The 27,101-nt window shown below is 38.4% G+C and overlaps 1 protein-coding gene and 1 long non-coding RNA gene across 2 annotated transcripts in view; both read right to left on the bottom strand.

Moving 5' to 3' along the window:
• LOC115943400 (uncharacterized) overlaps nucleotides 1-27,101 on the bottom strand; it is a 438,133-nt gene that overhangs the window by 83,696 nt on the left and 327,336 nt on the right. The window lies entirely within an intron of this gene.
• SEC24D (SEC24 homolog D, COPII component) overlaps nucleotides 1-27,101 on the bottom strand; it is a 96,532-nt gene that overhangs the window by 10,023 nt on the left and 59,408 nt on the right. Inside the window, exons 11-20 of the mRNA XM_081812869.1 lie at nucleotides 21,973-22,097; nucleotides 17,077-17,268; nucleotides 16,141-16,234; nucleotides 7,576-7,692; nucleotides 6,393-6,563; nucleotides 5,273-5,369; nucleotides 4,997-5,142; nucleotides 3,864-4,002; nucleotides 2,922-3,040; nucleotides 1,455-1,520 (exon numbers count right to left, since the gene is read on the bottom strand). Coding sequence (XP_081668995.1) covers nucleotides 1,455-1,520; nucleotides 2,922-3,040; nucleotides 3,864-4,002; nucleotides 4,997-5,142; nucleotides 5,273-5,369; nucleotides 6,393-6,563; nucleotides 7,576-7,692; nucleotides 16,141-16,234; nucleotides 17,077-17,268; nucleotides 21,973-22,097 — 1,266 coding nt within the window. The remainder of the gene's footprint in view (nucleotides 1-1,454; nucleotides 1,521-2,921; nucleotides 3,041-3,863; nucleotides 4,003-4,996; nucleotides 5,143-5,272; nucleotides 5,370-6,392; nucleotides 6,564-7,575; nucleotides 7,693-16,140; nucleotides 16,235-17,076; nucleotides 17,269-21,972; nucleotides 22,098-27,101) is intronic.

The following is a 27,101-nucleotide window of genomic DNA, read 5'->3' as shown; positions in this document are numbered from 1 at the left end:
GCATCGGGCTCCCTGCTGGGCGGGAAGTCTGCTTCTCCCTCTGACCCTCCCGACCCTCCCCCCTCTCATGCTCTCTCTCTTTCAGTCTCTCTCTCAAATAAATAAATAAAATCTTAAAAAAAAAAAAATCTGTTGTCCTAAATGCCACCAAGGAGTGAGACTCCTGACCTACAATGACCCTATAGGACTAAAAGTCTGACCAGAAGAGACTGAATGAAAGGGGGCAGACAGAAGAAAACAGAGGAGATAAATACGGAGGAAAACTGATGATGAAGAAAAAAATGGAGTTAGGGTGAAAGAAACCAAGGAGACAGTCTTTGCCAATGTTTTTGAGGTGGGGAAGAAAATGTGGGAACAGATGGACTCTATAAATCTTTCCCCACCTCCCTAGATCTCCTCCATGAATAACAATCATTCTTGGGGGAGAAAAAGGTACAAGTGTGGAAGCTGTAGAAATTCACGAGTTCAGTTTGATTGAATTTAGAGAATTCTTCTCTGAGTTTTGAAATGACAGAATGGTAATGAATTAAAAAAAAAAAAAACTATTTGCAGTTAAGTGCATTTGCCTTGCCTTTTGAAGTCACTGTACTTCCATACGATGTAATATATTTAAGTTCGGAAGAGTGAGTTATTAGATTTAATAAAAAGAATCTACCTTGCTTATGTAAACTCAAAACATTGCTTTACTCTCATTTGTAGTTTTAGGTCTTAACCCAGCATCAAAATATGACCTCCAGAGTAAGTGCCGCCTTAAATCTTATACCCTAAGTGCTTCTCTTGCCTCAAGCTAGTCCTGGCTCTGGAAGTTCAGTAAAAGCAGATCTTCCGAGGTCCAGTGTCAAATAATCCAAGTATACAGCTCCTTCGTAGTCCTGCTTAGATCAAGGAAACTTTGGGCTCTACAGGAAAAGAGTGGAATTCCTTTAGGAATTTTAGATACTGTTTCTCACAAGTGAAATATGGGAGGGCAGCACATCTGGAGTTACATTCTCTGAAGAGAACCCCAAGTCCAGCCATTTCATGTTTCTAAGTAATGGTATATTTTCATATACTACTGTCACTAAGTCTTATAATCCCTAAATTTTCCCCACTCCATGCTGGATAATCCTAAAATATCTAAATTATCTCATTTCTTAAAGTGCATCATTAGTTGAAATGTAATTTGAAAATGTGTTCATGGAGAAAGTAAAATCTGATCATAAGAACAGGAATAATCTCTATCAACTTTTTCAGAGAAAATACGGTATCATCATGTTTTTCCTCCAGAAGTAATTAAATTGCATAACCAGATGATCTAGTAGTAGAGACAAAGCTTTTAACTTCTAAACCAGAAGGAACAGACAGATTTTATTTCTCTCCTTAAATAGGCAACAGATTTGTTTTTAACTTAAGGTCTTTGAATCCAATTGCTTTAACATTAGCAAATAAACTTTCTGAGAGGACACTAAGTGTACCTGTTCTCCTTCAACTAATCCTTCTGAAGTATGAGATACTCCAGAGACAGAATAATGTTTCCAGAGCTGTAAAACAAACAGTAAAACTGGGGTGTAAAATGCTCATGATTAGACTCGTTCCAGGTGCACCTGGTGGGCTTTGTATAAATTAAACAAGTACACTGTGAAATTGTACTGATATTGGAATTTAGTTACTGAAGTGTCACATCTTCTAGCTAATAAAGAGAACTGACACTTAACATAGAGATTCGAGAGCTGCTTATGTGATTGTCAACGCAGGAGACAGGAGAATGGGTGGCTAATTTAATCACTTAGAACAGCACAGAAAGGAATTTTTGTGAAAAGTCCAAGCTAATAACTGCATTTCATTTTCCTTCTTTACCCGGATTATGAAATCCCCCCCCCCCGATTTTATCTACATTATCTCTGCTGCTAACGGCTTTTTTTTTTTTTAAAGATTTATTTATTTGAGAGAGAGAGCGAGCGAGCGTGCGTGAGCAAGTGCACAAGCAGGGGATTGGGGTAGAGGGAGAGAGAGAAGCAATCTCCCTGCTTAGCAGGGAGTCCGACGCGCGGCTCAGTCCCAGGACCCTGAGATCATGACATGAGCCGAAGGCAGACGCTTAACTGCCTGAGCCACCCAGGAGCCCAAGGTTTATTTTTGAGTGGGGTTTCAGACATCCTATCAGTAGCCACTACTTCTGACAATGAGTTAACCAGAAAGTTTTCCCATCTGTTGCTGTCTTCTCTTTCAATCCAAATTCTATATTCAGATATTCAACATGAAATTATGAAAAGTACCATTTAGCTTTGACTGACATAGGGAAAAATGTGAACAAGAGAACAGATACAAAAATAAATGTGAACATGAGGTTCTTTTTCTTTTATCCAAAAGAGTCTCAACGAGATTTATTTAAAGGATCTTCTAAAATTTCCAAGTTAGTAGATGACACCCAGAGACATTTCCTTCAAAACCCTTTATACCTATTATTAACTTTTAAATATAAAGAATTTCAATATTTAGAAATTATATTTGTGTGTATAAAATATAAAGAAAGCATTCCTGCCATTTGCTCATATCAACTACAATTGTTAACATGCCTAAAAAGATATTTAAGCACACACATTTCTTAACCATATAGTCATCTTTATAAGCAAAAGAGAATCCCATTTATATTATGACATTTCTTACATATAACATTCTGTTATTTATACATAATGTAGTGACTGTCAACCCAATAGGCACACACATTTTTTGGTTCATGCATCTTGTAAAGCCACTAAGTTTTTTAATGTTGGCTGTAAAAAGACCATAGCCTCCCCAAATGCATTCTCAATCTTCTTGGTTGTATAGTTTATTAAGCAGAGCATCTAAGTGCCTGGAACATCATAAACCTTTAATAGCCAAATGCTGAAAGAACGTACATTTAGTATCACTTTAGGATCTAAGTACAATAAGTGGCTCACCTGGCTTGCTGCAGATGGACTTGCACAATTCTTTCGGTAACATGCCAACATATGGGCAGTCTGATTAACCAGAATTTCCCGGATGACCTTTAAGGGCTGGTGTAGAACTGCTTTAAATGCTAATTGCACAAAACAATGAAAAGGGCATCAAAGCCTTGGCTCAGAAATCAATCCCTTCAAATGATAATAATAATAATAATAATAAACAACAAATTGCTATTATCTTCAGACCACCCAGCAAGGAGTAACAGTGCTAAAATGTTAAAGTCAGTTGTTAATGTTCTCCATTTTACTAAGTATAACGATATACCCAATGGAGAACAAGGGCCTACCTCTAATAAAAGGTAGGTAATTGGTCCAGATTTTTCCACAGAATATTATAAACAGAACTCTACACACAGAAAAAAGGAAGACCAATTTGCCATCTTCTGATGTCCTGAATGCCTATGGGCTGAATTGCTGTTTCCTCGAAACTTTAGTGTAGAATCTCAAACGGGGCTTGTGGAGGGGAGAAGGAACCAAAGAAAATTCCAACTCGGGCCCCTCCCATTTCGTAATTATCATGGTATGGATAGGCAAGTTCAGCCCAACATTAGGGACAGTCCCTTTCCATTATCCCCAGGTGCTAGAGGGCATACTTACATACCATAATAACAGTCTAAGTATTACCTTCCTAAATTTCAACTCAGAACCCACCCCCAGCCCCCGAAGGAAACTTTGAATAAAACTGCAGAGTGTGGGCCTGAACTGAGTTATCTCATTATTAATCTGGAATGAGAAATGCTGACTATTCTCCCTGGCACTCTGCTTTTATAAGTTCTGAATGTGCCCACCACAAGGCTGTGCTACCAGAGTAGTTGTCAGTTACTAATTCAATTAACCAACAAGTCTTGACTGAATTATTAGGCAAGATACACTGCACCACAGGATTAGCAGTGTTACCTGACTTGGCGAATAAGTTGATAAGGGCATCCGTCTCGCAGCTCTTATAGAGATCAGCCAACTGGGAGCTGCAGTTCAAGCTAAGATTGTGAATCCGAAGTCTTCTCTGACCTCCGATGGTCGTGTAAAGCACAGCACACTGCAGAGGCAAGATCAAGGACACATGTTTTCTGGTCAACATGTCCACCCAAGCTAGCCTGATCTTATTTACACTTAGAGAACAGTGTGTACAGCTCAGAGACCTCTAAATTCTTCCACGTTGAACAATAACAAATAAGGGACGTATAATGACAATTCATACACTGGGTCTCTATGTAGCACTTCACTGGTTTAAACTTAAATTTTAACCGGGCTTTCACACATGAGTATCTGTTTGCATCTACCACTAGTCTACTTTCACATTATCTCAGATTTCATCACCAGGGATTCAGGTGCAGAAATAAGACTTTCACGTTCATGACCATAGCCCTATTCAAGCCTCACTTCCCTTAAAAACATGCAACTAACTCTGATGATGTACTTAAGTCGTATGCTGCTGATATATGCATTTCAAGAATGCAAACAAGTATATACTTCTTCAAATATCTGTGATCAAAAAATAAACATTAGTTAGAGTTCTTCCTCAACTTAATGCCGCCCCCTCTCCATTCTTTAAGGGTGATGCTAGTATCTGAAAACTATGACCATTAGATATAATTGTTCTTGTTTTAATTCAAGATCTCCATGGCTTCTGCTTAAATTTATTTACTACAAAACCAAATTCTATTTATATTTGCATGTAACATAATAATGCACTTAACATGGTGTCTGACATTTGGTAGGAATGCAACAAATGAATGAATGGGTGCTAAAGCCTAAAAGAAGTGAACATTGTTGGCAGTTTGCTCATGCCTACAACACTGACCACAGTTTGCTGGGCTCTCATGCAATGACATACAATTACGACTTCTTACAAATAGCATATGTAAATCAGGGTGCAGAGAATACACCACAGAGTGCCTAATGACTTTTGGGGAGAAATAGAATTGAATTTCTTTACAGAGAGACTAACTCAGTTGATGGTATTTTAGTCTCCCCACTGACCAGTCAGTAACAAACTAAAATACCAAAGATGGGAATACATTTTAAATCACCTGGATTAAGGCTCCACCGTCTTCGCCAAGCTTGTCATCATGCTTGAACTCCACAGTCACTGCCTTGTCACAATCAATGGCTGCCATTTCTACATCAGTGGTGTTGTTCATAAAAATTCCACCAAAGAAATCAGTGGCTCTGAAACCTGATGATGAGGAAAAAGGGAAATTTTGTTCCTATTTAATTTATTACTATTTTCTCTGCTGGTCCGTTATTAATTTGAAGAGGAAACAATTACACAACAGAGACTTGAAAATAGTACAACTGAAAATTACCTGTGCTGGTACGAACCCTCATAATAGCATCGAATCCTATTTTCTTTTCAATATCATTTCTGAGATCATTCAAAAATTGTTGGCTATCCATGTGCATCTGAAAAATAAAGTAGGATCAATGCCCACCAGATGGCAGTAAAATACTTAAAATAACAATTCTCATTTTAAAAATCTTGATTAAAACCCACTTTATCCAGGTATCTTAGAAAGGACTCTTAAAGCTTTTTCAATTTTACTTCACTTGCAACCTTTGGTCTTACCAAATCCCTTAACTATTTTACAATATAAATATGTAGCTAGATGATTAAAAATAATTTTATCGATGCTAAGTAAAAACAGATGATGATGAACATTTGTCATTTATGTTGGGGGAACACTCATTCCCACTCCATGTTTCCATGTATAGGTACATAAGTCAGAGGCACTCCCCTGACCCCTTCTTCTCAGGTGAGAGCAGGTGACATATTTGAGTAGTAAGTCTGAGTAAAGGAACTGGGTAGGCATAGCTTAGTCTATTCTGGATCCTCTTTCTGGGGAGACAGCCTGCCTGTAGGAGGCACACATTTCTTGCCCCTCGATATGGTAACTTTTGAAGGTACAGTTGTCCACAAGAGAAGCTTGTAACTGTGCCCACCCTGTGCCTGGGTATATAAGTTTGTTACACTGAAAGGTAAAGCATTAGCAAGCCCACTTGCCCACAGACCTAAGTGTGTACGGTGCTCACATTTTTACTCTCTCATGACTCTGTCTCTTAATTCAGGCTTGGAAGGGAGGGGTATCATGAATGGACCACCCCCAGATTGTAACAATTTAAAACAAATACATAGTCACTTTGAAAAACAGTATCTTAAATACTAAAATTTTATATAGAATGTATTTTTCCCCATCATGCAAACTTACATTGAAATTCACATCTGAGGCTAGATGAGCTCTCTCTGTTGCCAAATACTTAGGGAGTAGGAAAGGAACTGCTTAATCACATATACATCATCTCCATGGGTTACAGCATTTACATTTGCCAGCTGCCCACAAGGGGGAATAGCTTTCTTAACCCATGATTTAAGCGCCTCAAGTCAAATGGCAGTAGAAAACCTGAGGTGAACAAGTTGCTGGCTTTTACCTGGAAATTGTTGTATTTGTAAAGGGTTCCTCCGGTGAGCTGAGGCACGAGACCCAAAGAGGCCACGTCCACATACTGGCTGGGAAAGAGGAAGAGGGTCACACAGCAGCCGTGAGCCACACACTCCTTGGCCAGTGAGTTGTAGACATGTGTTTGGGGCTGGAAAAGTGTCTGGGGAAAAAGAGGCACAAAGGAAAAAGGAAAACCACAAAATATTTTTGGTTTCAATTTTTAATTTCTGCTGACTTCTTTTAAAATGAAGGAAAAACTGTTTCCAGTTAAGTGAACTGGGCTGAAGGAATGAAGTATGGTCATCATCAATGCGGCAGCCGTTCACTGAGCACCCAGAGTGTGCCAGGCTCGTGCTGTATGAAATGTCTGTGTGCCAGCAACGTTATCTGATCCTCCAACAGCGCTAATGAAACTGACGTTGCTGTCTTACCTTTACAGACCTACACGGGGCAACCTGTCTGGTGTCATGTGGCCAGTAGCTGGTGCCTACCCCATAGTCTTACCCTTCCCACTGACTTGTCACCCCAGCAATGGCTGTACGGTCAGGGTTTGAGCAAAGCGCATTTTGAGCATCAGGCACCTCTACTTCCTGTCTCAGGAGTGTTGTTATACGGTGCTGTCTACATTCTCCCTCTACCTTCATCTCCTTCCTGCATCTCCTCCCACTCCCACTCCCATTTCTTTTTTTTTTTTTTTAATATTTTATTTATTTGACAGAGAGAGACACAGCGAGAGAGGGAACACAAGCAGGGGGAGTGGGAGAGGGAGAGGCAGGCTTCCCGCGGAGCAGGGAGCCCGATGTGGGGCTTGATCCCAGGACCCTGGGATCATGACCTGAGCCGAAGGCGGAGGCTTAACGACTGAGCCACCCAGGCGCCCCCCCCCATTTCTGTAACAGTCTTATCACCTAGTCTCTTACACAGATTATACAATGAAAAAAGTTTGAGGCCTTATTTTAATTTAGGACTATTTCAGAAATCAGCTTTTCTAGGAATATAACATTTCTTAAATTATTTGCAATTCAAAATATTCCTATAATATACAATGTCCTGGATTTATGCATTACATTTAGCTTCTCTCCCTTTCTTACACAAGGACACCTTCACTCTTTCTTTACTGCCCTTTAAAAACTGACACAGGGACACTTCAAAGGGCCATTGTTTACAAATACCTTCTCTTTGTCTGTATTAATCAGCTTTTTGTCATCTCTGTTTTTGAGCTTCCCTGGTGCTTCTGCAGTAGGCAAGGAGGAATGGAAGATGAACAGCTTCCCGGGACAGTCTGCTGCCTAAAAGAAAAAAAATATATAGAAAATGTCTTGGGTGGGGAAATTCTACTTTAAGGGAATCCAAAAATAAATTAAAATATAGATATTTTCTTTTTTTTTTTTTTAAAGATTTTATTTATTTATTTGAGAGAGAGAATGAGATAGAGAGATCATGAGGGTCAGAGGGAGAAGCAGACTCCCCGCCCAGCAGGGAGCCCGATGCGGGACTCGATCCCGGGACTCCAGGATCACGACCTGAGCCGAAGGCAGTCGCTTAACCAACTGAGTCACTCAGGCGCCCCAAAATATAGGTATTTTCTGTGAGCCAAACACTATATATATGTTATTGAGAGGATTACATTATATATATATTTACATGTAATATCTATATACATATATATAATTTATATTATATATAATTTATAAATATATATAATATATATAATTTAATCCTCTTAATAACCTTTGTGTCCTTGGGCAAGTACTATTCTCTCCATTTTATAGACTGGGAAACTGAGGCTTAGATAGGATAGTGATCTGCCCGAAGTCACACAGGTTGTGAATCAAACAGCCAGTATTTGAATGTAGTTCCCTATACCATGACGCTTTGAAAAACTAGTGAGAGGATGTATTACAGGGGAAATACTTTCTTGTTTAACCTACAGAACACTTTCAGGACCAAGTGAATCCCATGATGCAAAAGTAAACAGAAGTCCCAGGATCATGGTGCAACAGGAGCCCCTCTTTGAAACCTTCAGTGAGCATAGATTACACCTGAAGTGGTATTTCAAGGAAGAATGCACAGGAATGCAGCAGTGTTGTGGCGACAACAGACACAAGAAACCAGCTATCAGGCAGGATGACAAAAGGAAAAATGCGTGATCAAGATTACATAGCTGTCGTCCCTGGGAAGCAATGAAAAGATGATTTAGGCTCCACGAAAGTTGATTCAGCATTAAAAATATTTAAAATCTTATTTAAGGACCTAAGAAGTAATCTACTAAGCAAAATTTACTGACATTAAATGATTCAATATATTGGCCCCTCCAATCTTGCCTTTCTCCAAACGATCCTGGCATACTGCTGCCAGAGCACTCTCTGCAATAAAGGTAACTGTTCTGATCACGTATGGGGCGTTTCTCCTTGCGGGGGGAGGGGGAGGGCTGCCTGACAAACACCGTCTATGGGAATGACCGCAGGGAGGGTTTTTATGTGCCTTTTTGTTTTTGTAAAAAGGAGAACTTGGAAAGGCTGAAAGAATACATTTTATATCTGGATTTCTACAAATGAAGATGGCTATTATAACGGGGAAAAGAAAAAAAGAATCCTGGAGACTTTCTACTACATGATAAAGTCCATTTTCTTTTATCTGTGTGGGAGCAGGGAGGGTAAAAAACAGCGAGATGAGCTGCTGCCAACAACCCTGTGGCAGCCCTGCACCGGGCCCTTCGGACACATCTCTCATTTAATACTCACAATCTTGTGCAGAAGATAATGTTGTCTGCATTTTAAGGCTAGGAAAACTGAGGCTCATCCCATTTGCCCCAGGTCACACAGCCAGTGAGCCTCTGGCCCTTCAAGGCCCTCTGGAGCTCAGTTGGAGCTCCCCATTTCCTAACCCCTGCCATCCTGTGCATTCGAAGTTTCCACCATACAAGCTTTGCTTTCCCGGAATACACCACGTGCTTTACACAACTCAGTATCTTTGCACATTTTGTTCCTTTAGCTGGAATCCATGTCTCCCTTTTCTTGGCCTGGAGCTGTTGTTTGCAAAGGCCTGGGGTTAGTGGCACACTCTGCTGTGCCTGGGTCAGCTGTTAAGAGGTGTTGTAAGGGGCGCCTGGGTGGCTCAGTCGTTAAGCGTCTGCCTTCGGCTCAGGTCATGGTCCCAGGGTCCTGGGATCAAGCCCCGCATTGGGCTCCCTGCTCGGCGGGAAGCCTGCTTCTCCCTCTCCCACTCCCCCTGCTTGTGTTCCTGCTCTCACTGTGTCTCTGTCAAAAAATAAATAAATAAAATCTTTAAAAAAAAAAAAAAAAAAAGAGGTGTTGTAAGTTATTTGCTACTACTACCAAGGTACATGGGTTTGTGAAGAACTTCCCTGAAAAACAAAGGGAGAGAATCAAGTTCAGCCTTGTCCTAATGTGTGTCACTAAGTGGCATTCAACCCGTTATGTGGAGTGGGTCACAGCTGACACATGGGGAGGGGTGCATAACCTGTGCGCCGTCTTGTCTTTGCTGCGGTCAGCACGGAGCAGGGATTTTTATTGCTGCACTAGCCTTCTATTGAAAATTATTGATACAGCATAAGTTAAGAAAGAAGGCAAGGATGAGTGAGTGAAGAAGCATAGGCAGTGACCCTACGTGTACATGAAAAAGACACTATCGACGCTTTGGCCAATTAAGACACATTCGTTCCCTACGACTAAATCTGAGTAAAATTTACAGTCATACTGATAAGGACATGTTAAAAATTTTTAAATTCTAGGACTAATTTTTTTTATTTCTATTACTCTCATTGTTATAAAAGTACTTTCTGTTTGTTTTAACTCAAGTAGCAGAAAAGGTATGAAACCTTTTTTAAAAGTCCATCTGGGTGCCTGGGTGGCTCAGATGGTTAAGCGTCTGCCTTCGGCTCAGGTCATGATCCCAGGGTCCTGGGATCGAGTCCCGCATCGGGCTCCCTGCTCCAAGGGAAGCCTGCTTCTCCCTCTCCCTCTGCCTCTCTCTCTCTCTGTCTCTCATTAATAAATAAATAAAATCTTTAAAAAAAAAAAAAAAAAAAGTCCATCTTCTCCCCAGCTTTTCTTGCCTGGCCCACCCAGTTCCCCTAAGGAATTCACTGTCAATCCACCTAGACAGTCATTCACTTCCATCCATCTAGATATTCTCTGCTCGTACAAGTACTGTAATTGTATACCACAGTACTTAAGAGCATGGGTCCTAGTTCCTATCGGCATAGACAAGAGTCCCAACCATTTATCAGCTGAGTGATATTGGGCAAATTACTCAACTTCTCTAAGCCTCAGTTACCTAGTATGTGACACAGGAAAAATAGGAGCTACATTAAAATATTGTTGAGAGAATTCAATGAACCGGTACATGGTGTTAACCATAATCAAACATACACGATTGCCTTGTTAATATTACCCACGGAGCAAAGCTCTAAAGGAAAAAATCAAGACCCATTAGAAAAATAAAGTTCACTATTGAGAAAAATAAAATAGCCATATTTGTTTCTAATTCATCAGCCAATTAAAATGGCTTAATTTTAGATTTATAATTTCATTAATCATATACTTATAAAATCTTCTGTAAGAAGCAATAAAAGAAAAAGCTCCTAGGGCATTCTATGCTTTAAATCCCTATAAATCTGTTACGTTTTTACCAAGATCTGATTGTGTCCACATTAATGTACCATATAGAATTGATAAATGACAATGACATAGCTCATTCTTATTATGATGGAAACCAGGTTGAGACAGGCTGGCCTGGAGAACCCACTGTTTAAAATTTAACTCCAATGTCCATTCCTCTGAGAGACATGTTAATATCACTCTCGACAGAGTTGGTTGCCTCTACCTCCCTGTCCCCACTCTACTTTGCAGATAAGACTTAATGACACCAAATCACCACTTTATGTATCCTACTGTCTTCTATGGGTCACAGGCTCATGAAAAAGGAAGGACCTTGATTCTTCTACAGTGTGTTTCTCTAAGCCCTACTGGGTCTAGCTAGTGCTTTCACTCTAAAGGTGCTCCTTAAATTTTAGAAAGAATGGAAGGAATGTTGTGATGCATCACCTTGAAATCAAATGTAGAAATACATTAAGATAACTCAAAGATAAATCTCCCCAACCCGTGATATATTTGAAGCATAGCCATTAAAGGCCACTTCTTCCAATTTGTTGCCTAATTCTATTTATTTAGTTTTCTGGTGGAAGTAATAGCTAACTCAGAAAACTACTGTTTGGCCAAGTTAAAAGACAATACCAGAAGTTCACATGTAGTTGAATTATGAGTGTCAGATTTTGAGAAGAGATGCAGATTTTGAAAGACTATGTGGAAAAAAAGGCACTAAGAGAACAAGATGCCGTGGTCACAGATGCATGTACAACAGGGAAAAAAAAAAAAAAAGTGTATCGAAGCCTGCAGCTGAATAGTTCAGGGACTTTTGAGAAAGTATGTGTAAGAACTTTCTAAACCTTCTCTCCTTATCTTTGTGACAAATTAGCACATGTTGTTTGTTAGTTTTTGTCAACTGTGCTTCAAGAAGTTTATTACAACTAATTATATATAGATTTTACTTGGCATCTAGCTGATGGAAAATAAAGCTATAATTCAAATGGGGGAGTCCAATTCTAAAATGTCTTCACTTGGACACACAAAAAACACTGCACTTCAATGTTCTTTCAGTTTCTACTCCCCATCAACACAGGACGAGACTCTCATCTCTGGCCTCTTGTGCATAATCCCCTGAGCACTTCAGCTGACCAGCCACAGTCCTGGGCTTTCCAAGTTACTCTTTGCTCTCCTTCCCTCCCCCTCTTTTGGGGAATACAAGCAATAAATATGTCTTGTATTACAGAGTTACATTTTTTCCACCACACTGTAAGCAACTTAGAACTAGAACAGTAGTCCTCACATTGCCTAACAAACATTCAATAAATCTTTCTTGATTGAAAGAACAAGTGAATGAATGATGTGGTCTCCTCAATATTTAGATACTACCCTACAAATGCTCAAAAATGTTAGCTCTTTGCCTAATAATGACTTCAGACAAGCATTGTAGGGCCCTTGTGTGTAAGTTACCCACATTTAAGCCTGACTGCTTTTTAGCCACAGAGGGCCTGAAGAGATGAGGAGATACTCTCACTGTCAGAGGCAGAGAACAATCATGCGCGCGCACACACACACGCACTTTCATCCTATTTGGAAAAATTATTTCCTTCATCCAAACCTAACCAAGTTGCTCGAAGGCAGAAAGCATAAACTGCAGACAAGTTCCAACTGTACTACAGCAGTGTCTGCTCTTACACAGTGAATTATAACCACCCAGAATCTTTCTGGCAGATGAAGGAGAAACTTCTCATTATTTTGTTGTTGTTGTTTTTTTAAATATCAACTACCTACTTATAGAAAAGTTTTGAAGAAACAGTTAAAGATACACATACAAAAGAATCACCAAGGTAAATGTAAAGAACTAGAAATCAGCAAGAAGGTCATGGAAAGGAAATAATTAAATTAGAAAATCTACCCTAAGTATTATTGGTATCTTTCTTGGTAGTTAAGGCTAGAAGGAACATTAGGAGTTATAATGCTTGTAAAAACTGACTCTAGGGAACTAGCTAGTGAATCTTTTCACATGTAAGAAATTGATTAATATGCAGGGGCGCCTGGGTGGCTCAGTTGGTTGAGCGACTGCCTTCGGCTCAGGTCATGATCCCGGAGTCCTGGGATCGAGCCCCACGTCGGGTTCCCGGCTCGGCGGGGAGCCTGTTTCTCCCTCTGACCTTCCCCCCCTCTCAAGCTGTTTCTCTCTCACTCGCTCTCTAATAAATAAATAAATAAAATCTTAAAAAAAAAAAAAAAAGAAATTGATTAATATGCAATAATGTCTTCATTTAATGTTGCACACAAGAAAGAAACTTTCTTCATAGTGTTTTCTCTTAATTTAACCACTGATGAAAACCTTAGGGTAAGATGTTAAATCATGGGTAAGTGAAAGCATTCCTAGTACAAAAGTAACATACAAAGTTGTATGGGTCAGGTACACAATTTTCTGGTGAGTTAACATAACGTAAGGCACAGTGAGTAATAATTCCTTTTGCTGGTGGTTCCCAAATATGGGTGATCAGCAGCACAAATTGGGGAGCTGATGAATCAACATCTCTGGGAGAGGGGCCAGAAATCTGCATTTTTAAAAAGCAGGCACCCTTTCACACATGACCCTGTGACTCATTAATTGAGGAGGGCCTGCCTTGCCTCTCCTCCCACAGAGTGGAGTGCTATCCTACCTCTGCATGAGGGCAGGTGCCGGCAGGACCTAAGTCCAGCCGTGTCACTTGACAAACACAGTTCCCTATCTTTTTAAAAAGACAGTTCTTTACCTTTTATAAAGGTAGTTCTTTTACTTTTTTTTTTTTTTTTAAAGGTTTTATTTTTAAGGAATCTCCGCATTCTACTTGGGGCTCAAACTCAAAACCCTGAGATCAAGGGTTGCACGTTCCACCAATCAAGCCAGCCAGGCACCTCAATAGTTCTTTTACTTTGTAAGAATACTACTACATATTAACATTGATATTTGTGAAGTTATTCAGAGTTGTTCTATTTAGATATTGGTTCTCATTTTTAAACTTCAGTGTAAAAGAGTACATTAATTACTCTAACAATAAAATTGCAAATGTAACAAAAAATAACACACAAAAGATGCAAAAATACACTGGATGAAATGAACTGGCCTCTGGTAAGTGAGTGCTGAGAATGCTGAGTGCTTCAGTTGTTAGTGCATGAGTAACATCAAAGAACATTACAGTTATTACCAACACAGTGGTTTCCCAGTAATGTATCCTAGGTAACACCACATTTCCAACACATGGAATGCATGTGGTCAAATCTGCTTTGTCTATTTTGTCTTTCAAAGCTGCTAAATAGCCTCTAGACCTCTCGTGGACTGCCAGTGTGAACCCATCATTACAAGACAGCATTGCTCCCTTTCAGAAATGAAATATGGGGTTGGGTTGGGATGCTGACTTGAGTGATCTAGAAGCCAAGCCCGTGCTCTTCTTTCCACTCTACTGTCTTAACTGATGATGTGCTGGCTTACGAATATCCACTCATCTTTCCTCTCAGGCAAGAGCACATGAATACAATTCTATTCCCAGTACTAATTTCTCAGAGTAGAAAGACTCATAGGTTCATGTATGATGATCATATATCAGGAAATTTACATAGCATTTCTAGACACCTTACTGGAAGAGAGAACAACAACAAAACTCTTTCAAATTGAAATGGAAAATACTCGTTTTCCATAATGTGGAACAAAATAGGAATTCCCATGTCTTTCTATAGCCCAACCAATGATTAGTACTGGTTTCCACTAGACGGACCCTAACTTGTCCAAGTCACTTTATGATGTAAAATTTATTTTTAATTTTATGTTAAATTGACATGTATCCTGAAGATTTTTAAGGGACATCTGCAATTTTTTATTCAATGAGTAAATACTCTGAAGATCAGAAAACCCAAGCAAGAATCATTGTACTAAAACCAAACTACAGGGGCGCCTGGGTGGCTCAGTCAGTTAAGCATTTGCCTTCGGCTCAGGTCATGATCCCGGGGTCCTGGGATCGGGCCCCACACTGGGCTCCCTCCTCAGCGGGGAGTCTGCTTCTCCCTCTGCCCCTGCTCATGCTCTCTGTCAAATAAATAAAATCTTAAAACAAAACAAAACAAAACTACAATGTTTACACACAGAATTTCTGTGAAATATTTCATAAACTCAGTTCTTTAGCATTATTCTTGCTGTTTGTTATTATTGCTACTGTTATTGTTATTATTAGCCATTTTATTTTAAAAGTTATTTTCAATTTAACTTTAACAATAAAATTTGAAAATCAATTTTTTAGGCACTAGCTGTGCAGGTCAAAGTGGTTTGACTCTTGTGCTAAGGTAATAATGATCAACCGTCAGTACTTTTCTTTTTCTTTTTTTTTTTTAAGATTTTATTTATTTATTTGACAAAGAGAGACACAGCGAGAGAGGGAACACAAGCAGGGGGAGTGGGAGAGGAAGAAGCAGGCTCCCCGCTGAGCAGGGAGCCCGATGCGGGGCTCGATCCCAGGACCCTGGGATCATGACCTGAGCCGAAGGCAGACACTTAACAACTGAGTCACCCAGGCGCCCCAACAGTCAGTATTTTTCAATCATTTTGCCTTCTTCAGATTACTGTCTTTATTACTATGAAAATGACCAGAGTCATTAGGGCTCAGCTTCCCAACTGAAGCCACGGCCAACCTTGCATCTGCTGTGGGCATTCAACAAGGCCCTGCGTGGCATTCACATCTGTCACCGACTGTCACAGGGGCCTTGCCCTTACATGTTTGAAAACCCCAAGGAAGGAGAGGGTGATATGGGGATTTTTCCCTTCATATCTGGTTCTGATATTGTTGAAGTAATTTTAAAATAGATCATATGAGGTTCATATAAAAGCCAAGGGAGGAGCTAAACTGGAAATCCGGACAAAATCAGTTGCTCAGATGCTAATAGTTCTGGAATGTAAACGCTGGGAGCAATCCATGGTTTGGGCCACTTCCTCCGAAGATTTGTAGGGAAGTTTGGAACGGCCTCCAGCAAACTACATGTTTTAAAGAAGGCTGTATTTTCTTTCATAGATGAAACTTCCTGTGTGTGTGTGTGTGTGTGTTTGTGTTTTAAAAATTTATTTACTTGCAATTAAAAAAGACTTCTCACCTTTAGTGCTTCCATGCCAGCCTGGATGACAGGAGCAAAGACAGTCTCATTTTCATTAGAGTCTGCAAACATCTCTGGAATCTGGTCCAATAAACTATAAGAAATGAATGAGTAAAAGGTTTTAAATGTTTAACATATTTGTAATAAACTTCAAGAAATAAATCGCTAGCATTTCAAGCCTAAACAATAATAAATAAATACATATGGTATTTATTTCACACTAAACACCTATGGGTGACTTTCATAGGTCATTCCTTAGGGAATAATATCCACACATATGGTATTTATTTCACACTAAACACCTATGGGTGACTTTCATAGGTCATTCCTTAGGGAATGATATCCTGCCATGTCTTGGAACCAAAATTTATGATTTGTTTGGAACATTTACAAAAGCATACCATTTACATTTTTGACTTCGTAAACCATAAATTCTTGGAACAGTGGCTGTATCTTCAGTTATTATCATCATCATTGAATACACTCATTCATATGCAGGAAATTTCTCTCTCTAGCAAAGAGAAAGGACTGATCTGGTTGAGTGTGAGTATTAAAAAAAAAACTCCTCCTTGGGGCGCCTGGGTGGCTTAGTTGGTTGTGTCTTGACTCTTGATTTTGGCTCAGGTTATGATCTCAGGGTCATGAGATCAAGCCCCACATCGGGCTCCACTCTGGGCATGGAGCCTGCTTAAGATTATCTTTCTCTCCCTCTGCCCCTTCCCCACTGCTGTCTCTCTCTTTTTAAAAAAACAAAAAACGAAACTCCTATTTTTAGATATTGGTGTACATTTAAAATAGAACATAAATGATGGAGTTTTATAATCCATGTGTTAAAACCCCCTTGCTAATGACAAACAAAATAATGTGTGATTGAATCAAAACAATTAAAAACAGATACCTGATTTGTATCTAAATTATAAAACACTTAATATTTACTTATGAATCACTGATTGGGATTCTTGATAGTTGACAAGGAAACCGTCCAATAAAGGAACAAAGACTTCTCCCACATCGGTCACCACCATCATCTGAGGCTGGGCCAAGTTACTCTTTACATTAAAGAAATGCAGCACTTTGTTATATGTGATAAAACCAACTCGGATTGCAGAAGTTTCTTCTTGCTCTTCCCTATGAGAAAAACATAGTGTTTAAAGTTCTTTCATATATTTATGAAAGGTTTCTATCAGAAATTCACTAAGTACACCTTCTATAAAATATATGGAAGAGATGTTTAAAGTTTTGCTCTTAATTATTGTTTACCAGTGTAAACAATACTGAGTCACAGTAGGGGATGGGGATATTACAAAAAATAAGTTGATAAAGAAAAAGCTGTCAAAATTCTAGGTAAAGTCAAACAGATATGAAAATATATTTCTTTAATATATTCCTTTCTTTAATATAGGTATTCTCAATCCACAGCAATTACAAGTTGTACTTTTTTTTTTTTCATAAACACGCTAGGCGTATTACATTCTTCATAAACAAAGCTCTCTCAGAAGTCACCAGAAGGTCAGAAGAACAAATGGAACATCTGAAGCAAGAGAAAGGCACACTCAGATTACAAATAGAATAGCTATTTTTATCAAGAAAGGACTTGCTCCTTCTATGTGATTCTTTTCTTACAGATTCTAGAGAATCTCAATAGAAATTGAGAGATTTTGAGAGCCATATACTATATAAATATATAAAATAAATCACATATATAAATTGATGATGTAATTCTTATTAGGTAGCCATTTGTGATGTCATGGCAAGACAATAAAGGTAATAAAAGCTCTAAAACCAAAACAAAAAGCATATTTTTTTGAGAAATCCCAAAATAAGGCCTTGATCTTCCTGAAAGGAGTGTAAGGCATAAATATTCTTATTCAAGTCTATATGAAGTTATACTCAGAGTTGAATGGTCTAAGCTCCAGTTAATATTTACCCAAGTTTCTCTCTGTCTCCCTTCCTCTCCCTCCTCCCTCCTAAAATACTACCGAAGCTCTTACTAATTTTCATTGGTGGATATAACCTTGCTCAATGGTTACATGACAGCCACAAAAGATATATGCTATTTTCTTTGATCCTTAGATATCAGTAAAACTTATTTTGCTTAGGGACAACTTTTTTTAAAAAGTACCTAGTATGCTCAGTGTCTAAACTTTGCACATAGCATGAGTTACTTGAGTAAGAGAGAAAGGAAAATAAAATATATAGATGAAAGGATCTTAAGTTCAAATTGTTGATCCCATTGCAGACTTCCCAATTTCTTTGATGTTTCAGCAGGGTACAGGCTGACAAACTACTGACTTTAAACTCTATCTCTTCTTTACTTCCTTTGCTAATTGAGGGTATTTATTCTTCACCGTGGCCTTCATAAATGGGTGGGCAGTTTAAATAGGTCCTCATAATCCCTTCCAAAAGCGCTTGGTAAATGTTTATACTCTGGACTCTTGCAAAATTTTCAGAAATGGTATCCTTATCCTTTGTAACTGCACATACACCGACTTATAGACCCACTCACCCCCCTCAATATCCTAAACTATATGATTTCATGCCACTAACCATTATACTAGACTGTACCCATGTTCTCCCTCCCCCCGCCATTTATTAGAATTTTACTCTTTAAGACCAAGCACAGATACTCTTCCTCTCTCAAAGCTCCCCTGATGCTACCAACCAGAAGTTATTTCCTCTTCTAAATTTCTACAAATCATTCTCACTGGGCTTTTAGTATATAGTGCCTTTTAGTAAACATACCATGAATCCTTGACTATAAACCAATAAAGACCCAAAGTTTATGCTCTCTGCTCCTGACAGGGTCTAGTATAACATGGGGAGGTAGAGGTATGTTCAGGATGATTATCGTGATGGTGAAATGCTGTATTTAGGATGGCAAGTTAGAGCCCAAAATGATAAACTGATCATATGCATCTCTTCTGAACTCCTGTTTAGTGATGTCGCCTTGCTAGTTCAAAATCGGCCTGGCTGGAAGTATTTTACACCACAGGAATAAGCAAACACTACAATTAAGGCTTTATTTATTTGAGATCCAGTTTACCAGCATACCACTGGCTAAGCTCCCATTTCCGAGTAAACCTTTTATTACATAAGGTGATAAATGTCCGGCAAATCCTGAGGGCATTTATTCTCTTTTAATAGTTAATTTAGAGTCAATTAAGGCAAAAGACACAAAAGAAAAATTACAGAGAAGAATCTAGATTGCTATTTCCCCTTGGATTTGGACATTTTCAAGTGATGGGAAAGGCGTATCCTGGGATTCACAGGGTTCACTTAAAATCTAAACTAACATTTTAAAAAACTTCTAACAGAACATCTCACATTATTGCAAAATATTAGTATATGTTTTCATGGGAATATATTTTTTTTTAAATTTGTTTGAGAAACAAAGAACTATCTTAAAATTTTCTTGTTCAACAGTAAAACTGCCTTGTTAAATCATATCCAGAAGAAAATGAAATCTCAGCCTCTCCTTCATATTAATTCTATATAAATTTAATAAAGTTACATAAGGGATATCACACAGAACAACACATGTTTCTTCTTTTGCTTTTCAATTACCACTTCCTTCCACACGTGTCCCTGTTATTTTAATGGAATGAATCTGACAGAGCAATACTGAAGATGTTAGTAACTAGATGAATCAGAATATTCAAAAATCAAGCATTTTGAACATTTTAGCTACAGCAGCATTAAAAACAACCAGAAAAAAAAAAAAAAAAAAAACCCAACTGCTTGATCTGAACAACAGATGAAATATTTCAAATCTTTTCTTTCCTATTCCAGAGAAATCAGACAGAAATGGCATCTGGCAAAATCAAAGATGTAAATTCAAAGTTAAATAGTAAAGAATGGGGCCTTTACTTTTCAAAAGATTTGCTAAGAGATGAACATACCTTAGACATTAATCAAGACATATACTGTGCTTTAAAAAGGCTATTTGGCATATTACCTGGTTCAAGGAAAGTAAATCAGACTGATGGCAATCTTACCATAAAAAATAGAAAGTTATACACATACAGAGCCCAAAACAAACTTCAGGGAAGAAAAAAAAGCAACCAGATTTGTTTTAAAAGATAAAGGAAGAAAAGGCATTTTGGTTTCAATTAAAACTTTGAAGAGAGATATTTAAATAGTAGCAGGGAATAACTAGCAGTATCCTTTTATTTTTCTTCTCCTATCTTTTGCTAAAGTCACAATCTGCTCCAATGGGATATTAAAGTCATGATAACATCTAAGGAAGGAGTGTAGTTTCATGACTTATATCAACAGGCTATACACTTCATATCACACTGTGTTGGAAAGGAGCAAGGGGTTAGTGAGGTAACTAAGAGAAGAGGATAGCCTAATCTAACCAGTTTGAGAGAAGGTAAAGAGACAGACATCATTTCCAGAAATTAGAGTAGTTTTCTTTCATATTATTCAAGCTCCAAGTTCAGATTTAGAATTAAAACAGCCCTGTGAGAGAAGTCTATAAGATATATGATATTCAGGGATGCCTGGGTGGCTCAGTCGGTTAAGTGTCTGTCTTCGGCTCAGGTCCTGATCCCAGGGTCCTGGGATCGAGTCCCGCATCGGGCTCTTTGCTCAGCACGGAGTCTGCTTCTCCCTCTGCCCCTCCCCCTGCTCATGCTCACATGCTCTCTCTTTCTGACAAATAAATAAATTAAATATTAAAAAAAAAGAGATATATGATATTCAGCAGGTAGTCCACACTTCTCAAGTATCACTAAGAATGAGGTAACAGAAGCTACAGTCACAGTCAGCAGGCATCACATGCCTTTCTTATGCCCCATCTTCAATTTGCTCCCAGTTCATTCTTCATTTTAGAATTCAGTTTGAAATCACCTCAATGTTTTTTAAACATCCCCAAGGCTTTTCCAAACCATCCTTGGGAATATTATGACTTGAGCTTCATAGATACAAACAAAGCTACTCCTGGGAGGTCCAGAGTTCAGTCTTTGAGGCTCACATGCACCAACACAGCAGCCACATATGGAACGAATATAGAGGAATGGGCACCCAAGGACTCAGGAAGCCCTAAGGACTATAGACAACCCATCCCTCAATGCATCCCTTTCCAGAACAGAGATTGTTTATGTTCAGGATACAGGGAGGGGTGGAAGATGTTGAGCCTGGTGCAGACACGAGGTTTCAGACAATATTCCTTAGCCTTTTTCTTAACCATGTTTCCTCTCATAAAGGATCTTCTTACTAGATGGTACTTCCCACCCTAAACAATTAGTCTGTACACTATAAAAAACAGCCATGTTTGCTGAAATACCTTTCCACCTTTCCTTTTGTGCACTGCCCCCTGCAGTGACAAAGAAAGTCATCTACCTTGTGCCAGGACCTGGAGGCAGTAAAGCAGCAAAGGGGTTTGATGGTGTATAAGGGCAAAGGAAATCTGGCTAAAAAGCTACCATCCCTGCTGTAAGACAACAATTCCGTTTCCTGGCATCCCTGAGAACTCTACTACAACCCACAGCTACCGGTTTCCACTGGAAAATCAACCCCTTTGAAAGTGAATAACAGACTTCCAAAGTCTTTCCCATCACACTGTTGGGAATCTCCTTTTAATTTATAATGTATTTTGAATATTGTTTACCATAGCATTACTTTTTATCAGTTTGTTTCTTTTGTTTTATACAAAAGATAACTCTGGACTTCTTAAGGACTCAAAAAAAATAGTGCTGTTTGATTTATAAATATTTGCCCAATGTCCTCATTAGCAAAAGATATCCATGGGTCATTCAGCACTTGTTTTCTGGCCAATAAGCTAATTCCGTAATATTGTGCAAATTCTAAAAATAATGGGAGTTCCCTTACTTTGGAAGTTTTTCCAGCACAGTCTTCAGTTCTTCACATATGAGCTTCACGAGTCCGTTCTTGACATTACTATATGAAACATCAATCATGAAGATAAAGGCTGGTGGATTGGGAGGCTTATTCTTCTACAGGAAAGCAAACAGATCACACAAATGTAATTATAAAGTATATACACTCCATAATCAAATTAAAACACTCAGAAACTCCTGAAGATCATCAAACTTTTCATTTAATATTTTAGGATATAACATTTGTGGAATTAAATCATTTTCTAGAACACAGTCTCTGATGCTATAAAAAAGATAAAAGCTGTTTGTTTTCCAGGGTATGACCTGCGGCACACTATGGAGTTAGACAGGATTATGATATCTAGCAGAGAAGCTTCACTTTTATAGCACTCCAAAGACCTTATCACTACAATTACCCAAGGGTGAGTACAGTCTGGTGGCCAGCCTTGCTTATAACCCTCTGCCTTATGAGAAGAAATGTGTCTGGTACACCTTGCCAAATTGAGCCCCCAAAGAGTACATACAATAATTAGCACTTGTCTTGAAACTAGTAAAACTTCATTAACTTGATAACACTATTTTCAAATCTTTTCCTTTATAAGCTCTTTCAGTTTTAAAGATATGAAATTATATATTAAACTATAATTGTAGGGTTGTCCGGGTGGCTCAGTTGGTTAAGCGCCTGACTTCGGCTCAGGTCATGTTCTCAGGGTCCTAGGATCAAGCCCCAGGTCTGTCTCCCCGCTCAGCAGGGAGTCTGCTTGTCCCTCTGCCCCTCCCCCTGTTCGTGTTCTCTCTCTCTCTTAAATAAATAAATAAAATCTTTAAAAAATAATAAAATATAATTGTATACCTTAAAACTGTACTATATTGTCAAATACTTACCTATACCTTACATATTTATGGTTAAAAATGGAATATTGGGCCTTTTCTCTATCTGTTTAAAACAATCACTGTAACATAAAGCAGCTGTTACATAAATGTTTTGTATCTGTTGGTCCCTTTACTGGCTGGGGTTCAAAGAGCACTTAGGAAGTGATTCTTCAGTTGGGTCTTACAAAATATTCAGAAAACAGAACCACAGGCAAACTTAGTGACTCAAACTAAAACAAGAGTTCAGGTTAATTCAATTTTTAACTTTATGATAAATGACAAAAATTTTCTAAAATAAAATTGTATTTTAACTATTATAATTATAAAAGTACATGATAATATCTCCAAATTACCTTACTAATTAATTCTATATCCACTAGAAGGCTAGGTATAACACTCTTCTAATAAAGTCTGTCATTTGAAATAAGAAAACTGCAGGACTTAAAAATCTTCAACATAAATGCTTCATCGCTTTGTCACATTCAAAGTCAGACCAACAAAGAAAACAAAGAACTCCACTGCTGTCTATCTGAGCATTTTTTTTTTTTTTTGCAAATCATTCCTGATTCCCACCTAATCTAATTTATAATATAGAGTTAAATTGATTTATATCAAATAAAAACAACAATCATTTCCATTAATTAAGCCAAAGCCTCTTTGTGACCAACCCAAATGTGCCTTACCATTCTTGTGTACTCTCTCAAGTTCAGCATTACCAGTTCCCCCAGTGAATACTTTCCATAAATCCAACACGCACATCTCCATGGAATGCTTCACTGTAACTAGTTTTCTATGCATCGGAAACTAATTTCTCATTCCTCTAAATGACATTCTCTTCCAACATCTCTATCAAAAACATCACTACACACCAATTCAAAGGCTTAAAAACATGAAATTAGATCTGACTATTCCTTTTCTTTCCATCACTGAGTCCCACTGATTATCCTTTCAAAATGATCCCTTCACATGTTTTATCTGGTCCCTACTCTTAACCATCCAGAAGTTTGCCATCACATGCCTAGAAAACTCTAATGACTTCATCATTGGCTGCCTGAATTAATTACTCCACTTTTTCAACCCAGCTTGCTTTGTTCAGCCACGCCTAACAGGTATGAACTTTATAAAAACCTGGTTTTCCATTACACCTTACCAAAACCACTCTGTTAAGGGTCACAGACCTCCTGACAGCAAATGAGGGACTTTAAGTAAAATCCAGCTCTCATCCTAAATCTCTTTTATCTCTCCAATTTTAGGCATGGCAGACCACCTTCACTTTTTTAGGTGTCAAGGCACTGTGGTGTCATTTCCTCTCCCACTTTTCTTTTTTTTAAAGATTTTATTTATTTGACAGAGAGAGACACAGCGAGAGAGGGAACACGAGCAGGGGGAGTAGGAGAGGGAGAAGCAGGCTTCCCTGTGGAGCAGGGAGCCCGATGCGGGGCTCGATCCCAGAACTCTGGGATCATGACCTGAGCCAAAGGCAGACGCTTAACGACTGAGCCACCCAAGTGCCCCTCTTCTCCCACTTTTCTGACTGCTGCTTCTGTTTTTCATTTTCTTATCTTTCTCCAAACGACACCCTCTTCTCTTCTCTTACCACATGCTCCATCACAGAGATCTTATTTACGCAATTTTAACCAGCACCTCTTTATAGGTGACTCCTCAAATTCTTTCTCATCATGGTCTCTTTTCTGAGCTCCAGACCAGCATTCTATTTAACTATAGCAGCACACTTCCATATAAAGGGCCTGCCAAGATCTTCACTCAAAATTGTAGCAGGTAAGATAAGATTTATCCCACTGTACTGGCTTCTCTGTAAGGAATTTAGAGAAAGCATGATCCTCAAAAACAATCCGAGTTTCAAATCTCATTTTCTCCATGGAATTGTCCACCTTTCTTAACCATCCACAACCAGTTAATTGTGAAGCCCTTCTGGTTCCAGTACCCAAATTTAGACCCTCATTTCCAAAATTATTTCTAATTGTGGTAAAATATACATAAAATTTAACACCTTAACCATTTTTAAGTGCATAGTTCAGTGGTATTAAGTACATTCACACTGTTTTGAAACCATCACCACCATCCACCTCCAGAACTCTTTATCTTGTAAGACTAAAACTCTGTGACCATTAAACAATGACTTACCATTCCCCTCTCTCTCTCCAGACCCTGGAAACCACCATTCCACATTTCTACATTCTTACCTACACGAATGTGACAATTCTAGGTACTTCAGAAAAGTAAAATCATAGTATTTGTCTTTTATGTGACTGGCTTATTTCACTTAGCGTAAGTTCATCCATGTTTAACATGTGTCTAAATTTTCTTCCTTTTAAGGCTGAATAATATTCCACGTATGTAACATACCACATTTTGTTTATCCATTCATCCATGTATGGACTCTTGGGTTACTGCCACCTTTTGGCTATTGTGAATAATGCTGCTATGAACATGAGTATGCAAATACCTCTTTGAGACTCTGCTTTCAATTATTTTGGGTATATACCCAGTCACTCTATTTCTAAATTTTTGAAGAACTGCTATACTCCCATGAGTTTCTCTTGCTTGGACTACTGCATTAACTTCCAATATCCCCCTGCCTCCAATCTCTTTCCTCTCATTACACAGACTGCTGTCAGAATAAATGGTCCAAAGACACAATACAGATCACAATGCTAATAATGCCTCTGAAGACAGAATGTTTATTGAGAGTCCTCAAAGTCAAGCACAGAGTTTGGCACAAAAGAATGCTCAATACTGCTAACTGAGTGAATAAATGTGTAGATGGATGGGTAAATGGACTAAGGCAACAACTCCCTCTCTACCTTTAATGGTCCTCATCACCTACTGAATTAACATAAATTCCTCAATGGCCTGGCATTTACAACTCCCCATAATACTCATTAACAAACAGGTATAAAAAAAACCAGGAGATCAAAGGTATGACGCCAAACCCAGTGGTTAGTCTGTATCTCAAAACAATTTCCCAGCTTTACTTCCCATTATTCCCCAATACACATTCCTTCAACTAATTTAAGTGTTTGCCATTTTCAAAGCATTTCCTATCCAGAAGTCACAGTTTAGTAGGCCTGGGCCAAGAATTTGGCCATAAAAGTATTTTGTTTGGCATAGTGTTTTTTTAAAAAAAATATTTGAATATGAATGTGTTTTGGGGGAAAGGGAACATCCTCTCCAATTATCCTAGTTCCCATACTAACTCCACTTCACTCATCTACAACACCCGCCTAGTCCCTGAAGAAAGCGAAGTTGCAAATCCTCTGCTTCTGCTCACTGTTTTGTTTTCCCTTCCCTGCTCACATGTCCAAACTCTGCTCATGGTGTAACCAGCTCAAAAGTCACTTACTCTTTGAAGCCTTCCCTGATCCTCCAAATCATACATCATCGCTTGTCCGTTTCTTATGGCACTAGGATTATTGGACTCATATAGCATTTATCATACTTGGGTTTATATCATAACTATATACTTATTGGGTCTAGACATAGGAAGTGCCTTGAAACCAGTTCATTATCTTGTTATTTGGTATCCCTCACAGCACATAACCAAGTGTCTTGGGCATGTTAGGTATCCATTAAATGTCACAGTGAATTAAAATTAAGTGGAGAGATGAAAAAAGAAAAAAGAAAGGCTGGTTCAGAATGGGGTTTTACATTTCAGTACACTTTGCGTGTAGATATATTCTGTAAACTCTTAAGTGAAAAACTCAGTTATATGACAGAGTTGGGGTATTTTTTTTCCAGGGGAATCCCATGGTGATTTTCTGAAAACTGATAAAGAATAGGGGTTCTATGGTCACGCCAACACAGTTTTCAGTCTGGCTCTAGCACTTTCTATGTGTGTGTGATTTGAGGGTGGCACTTAGGCTCTCTCTAGGCCTCAGTTTCCCCATGTAATGGTGGTACTCACCACATGGGTTCACTTGAGAACTAAACAACACAACACATAAAAAGTACTTAGCATAGAGCATCACATATAGTAAATATCAACGTTAATTTTATTATATAAAATTGGTATCAAGATAAACTAAGATGAATAGGAGAAAATATAATTTTGTATTTCTAAATTTGTGTGGTGTTAAAAAATACATGTACAAATTAAATAAGCTCTTTTTCATTGTCCAAATCCCTAAGGCAACTCATTATTATTCTTTATCTACATTTTGAATTATAATTAAACTTGAAGATACTTAAACTCTTTAAATTTTAAATTTTACTCAGAATAATAAAAGG

Source organism: Leptonychotes weddellii, chromosome 2 (genome assembly GCF_054177405.1).
Source record: "Leptonychotes weddellii isolate Sample4059 chromosome 2, ASM5417740v2, whole genome shotgun sequence".
Taxonomy (NCBI): domain Eukaryota; kingdom Metazoa; phylum Chordata; class Mammalia; order Carnivora; family Phocidae; genus Leptonychotes; species Leptonychotes weddellii.
The sequence above is the reverse complement of the archived record's forward strand: the minus strand, read 5'-3'. Positions and strand labels throughout refer to the sequence as shown.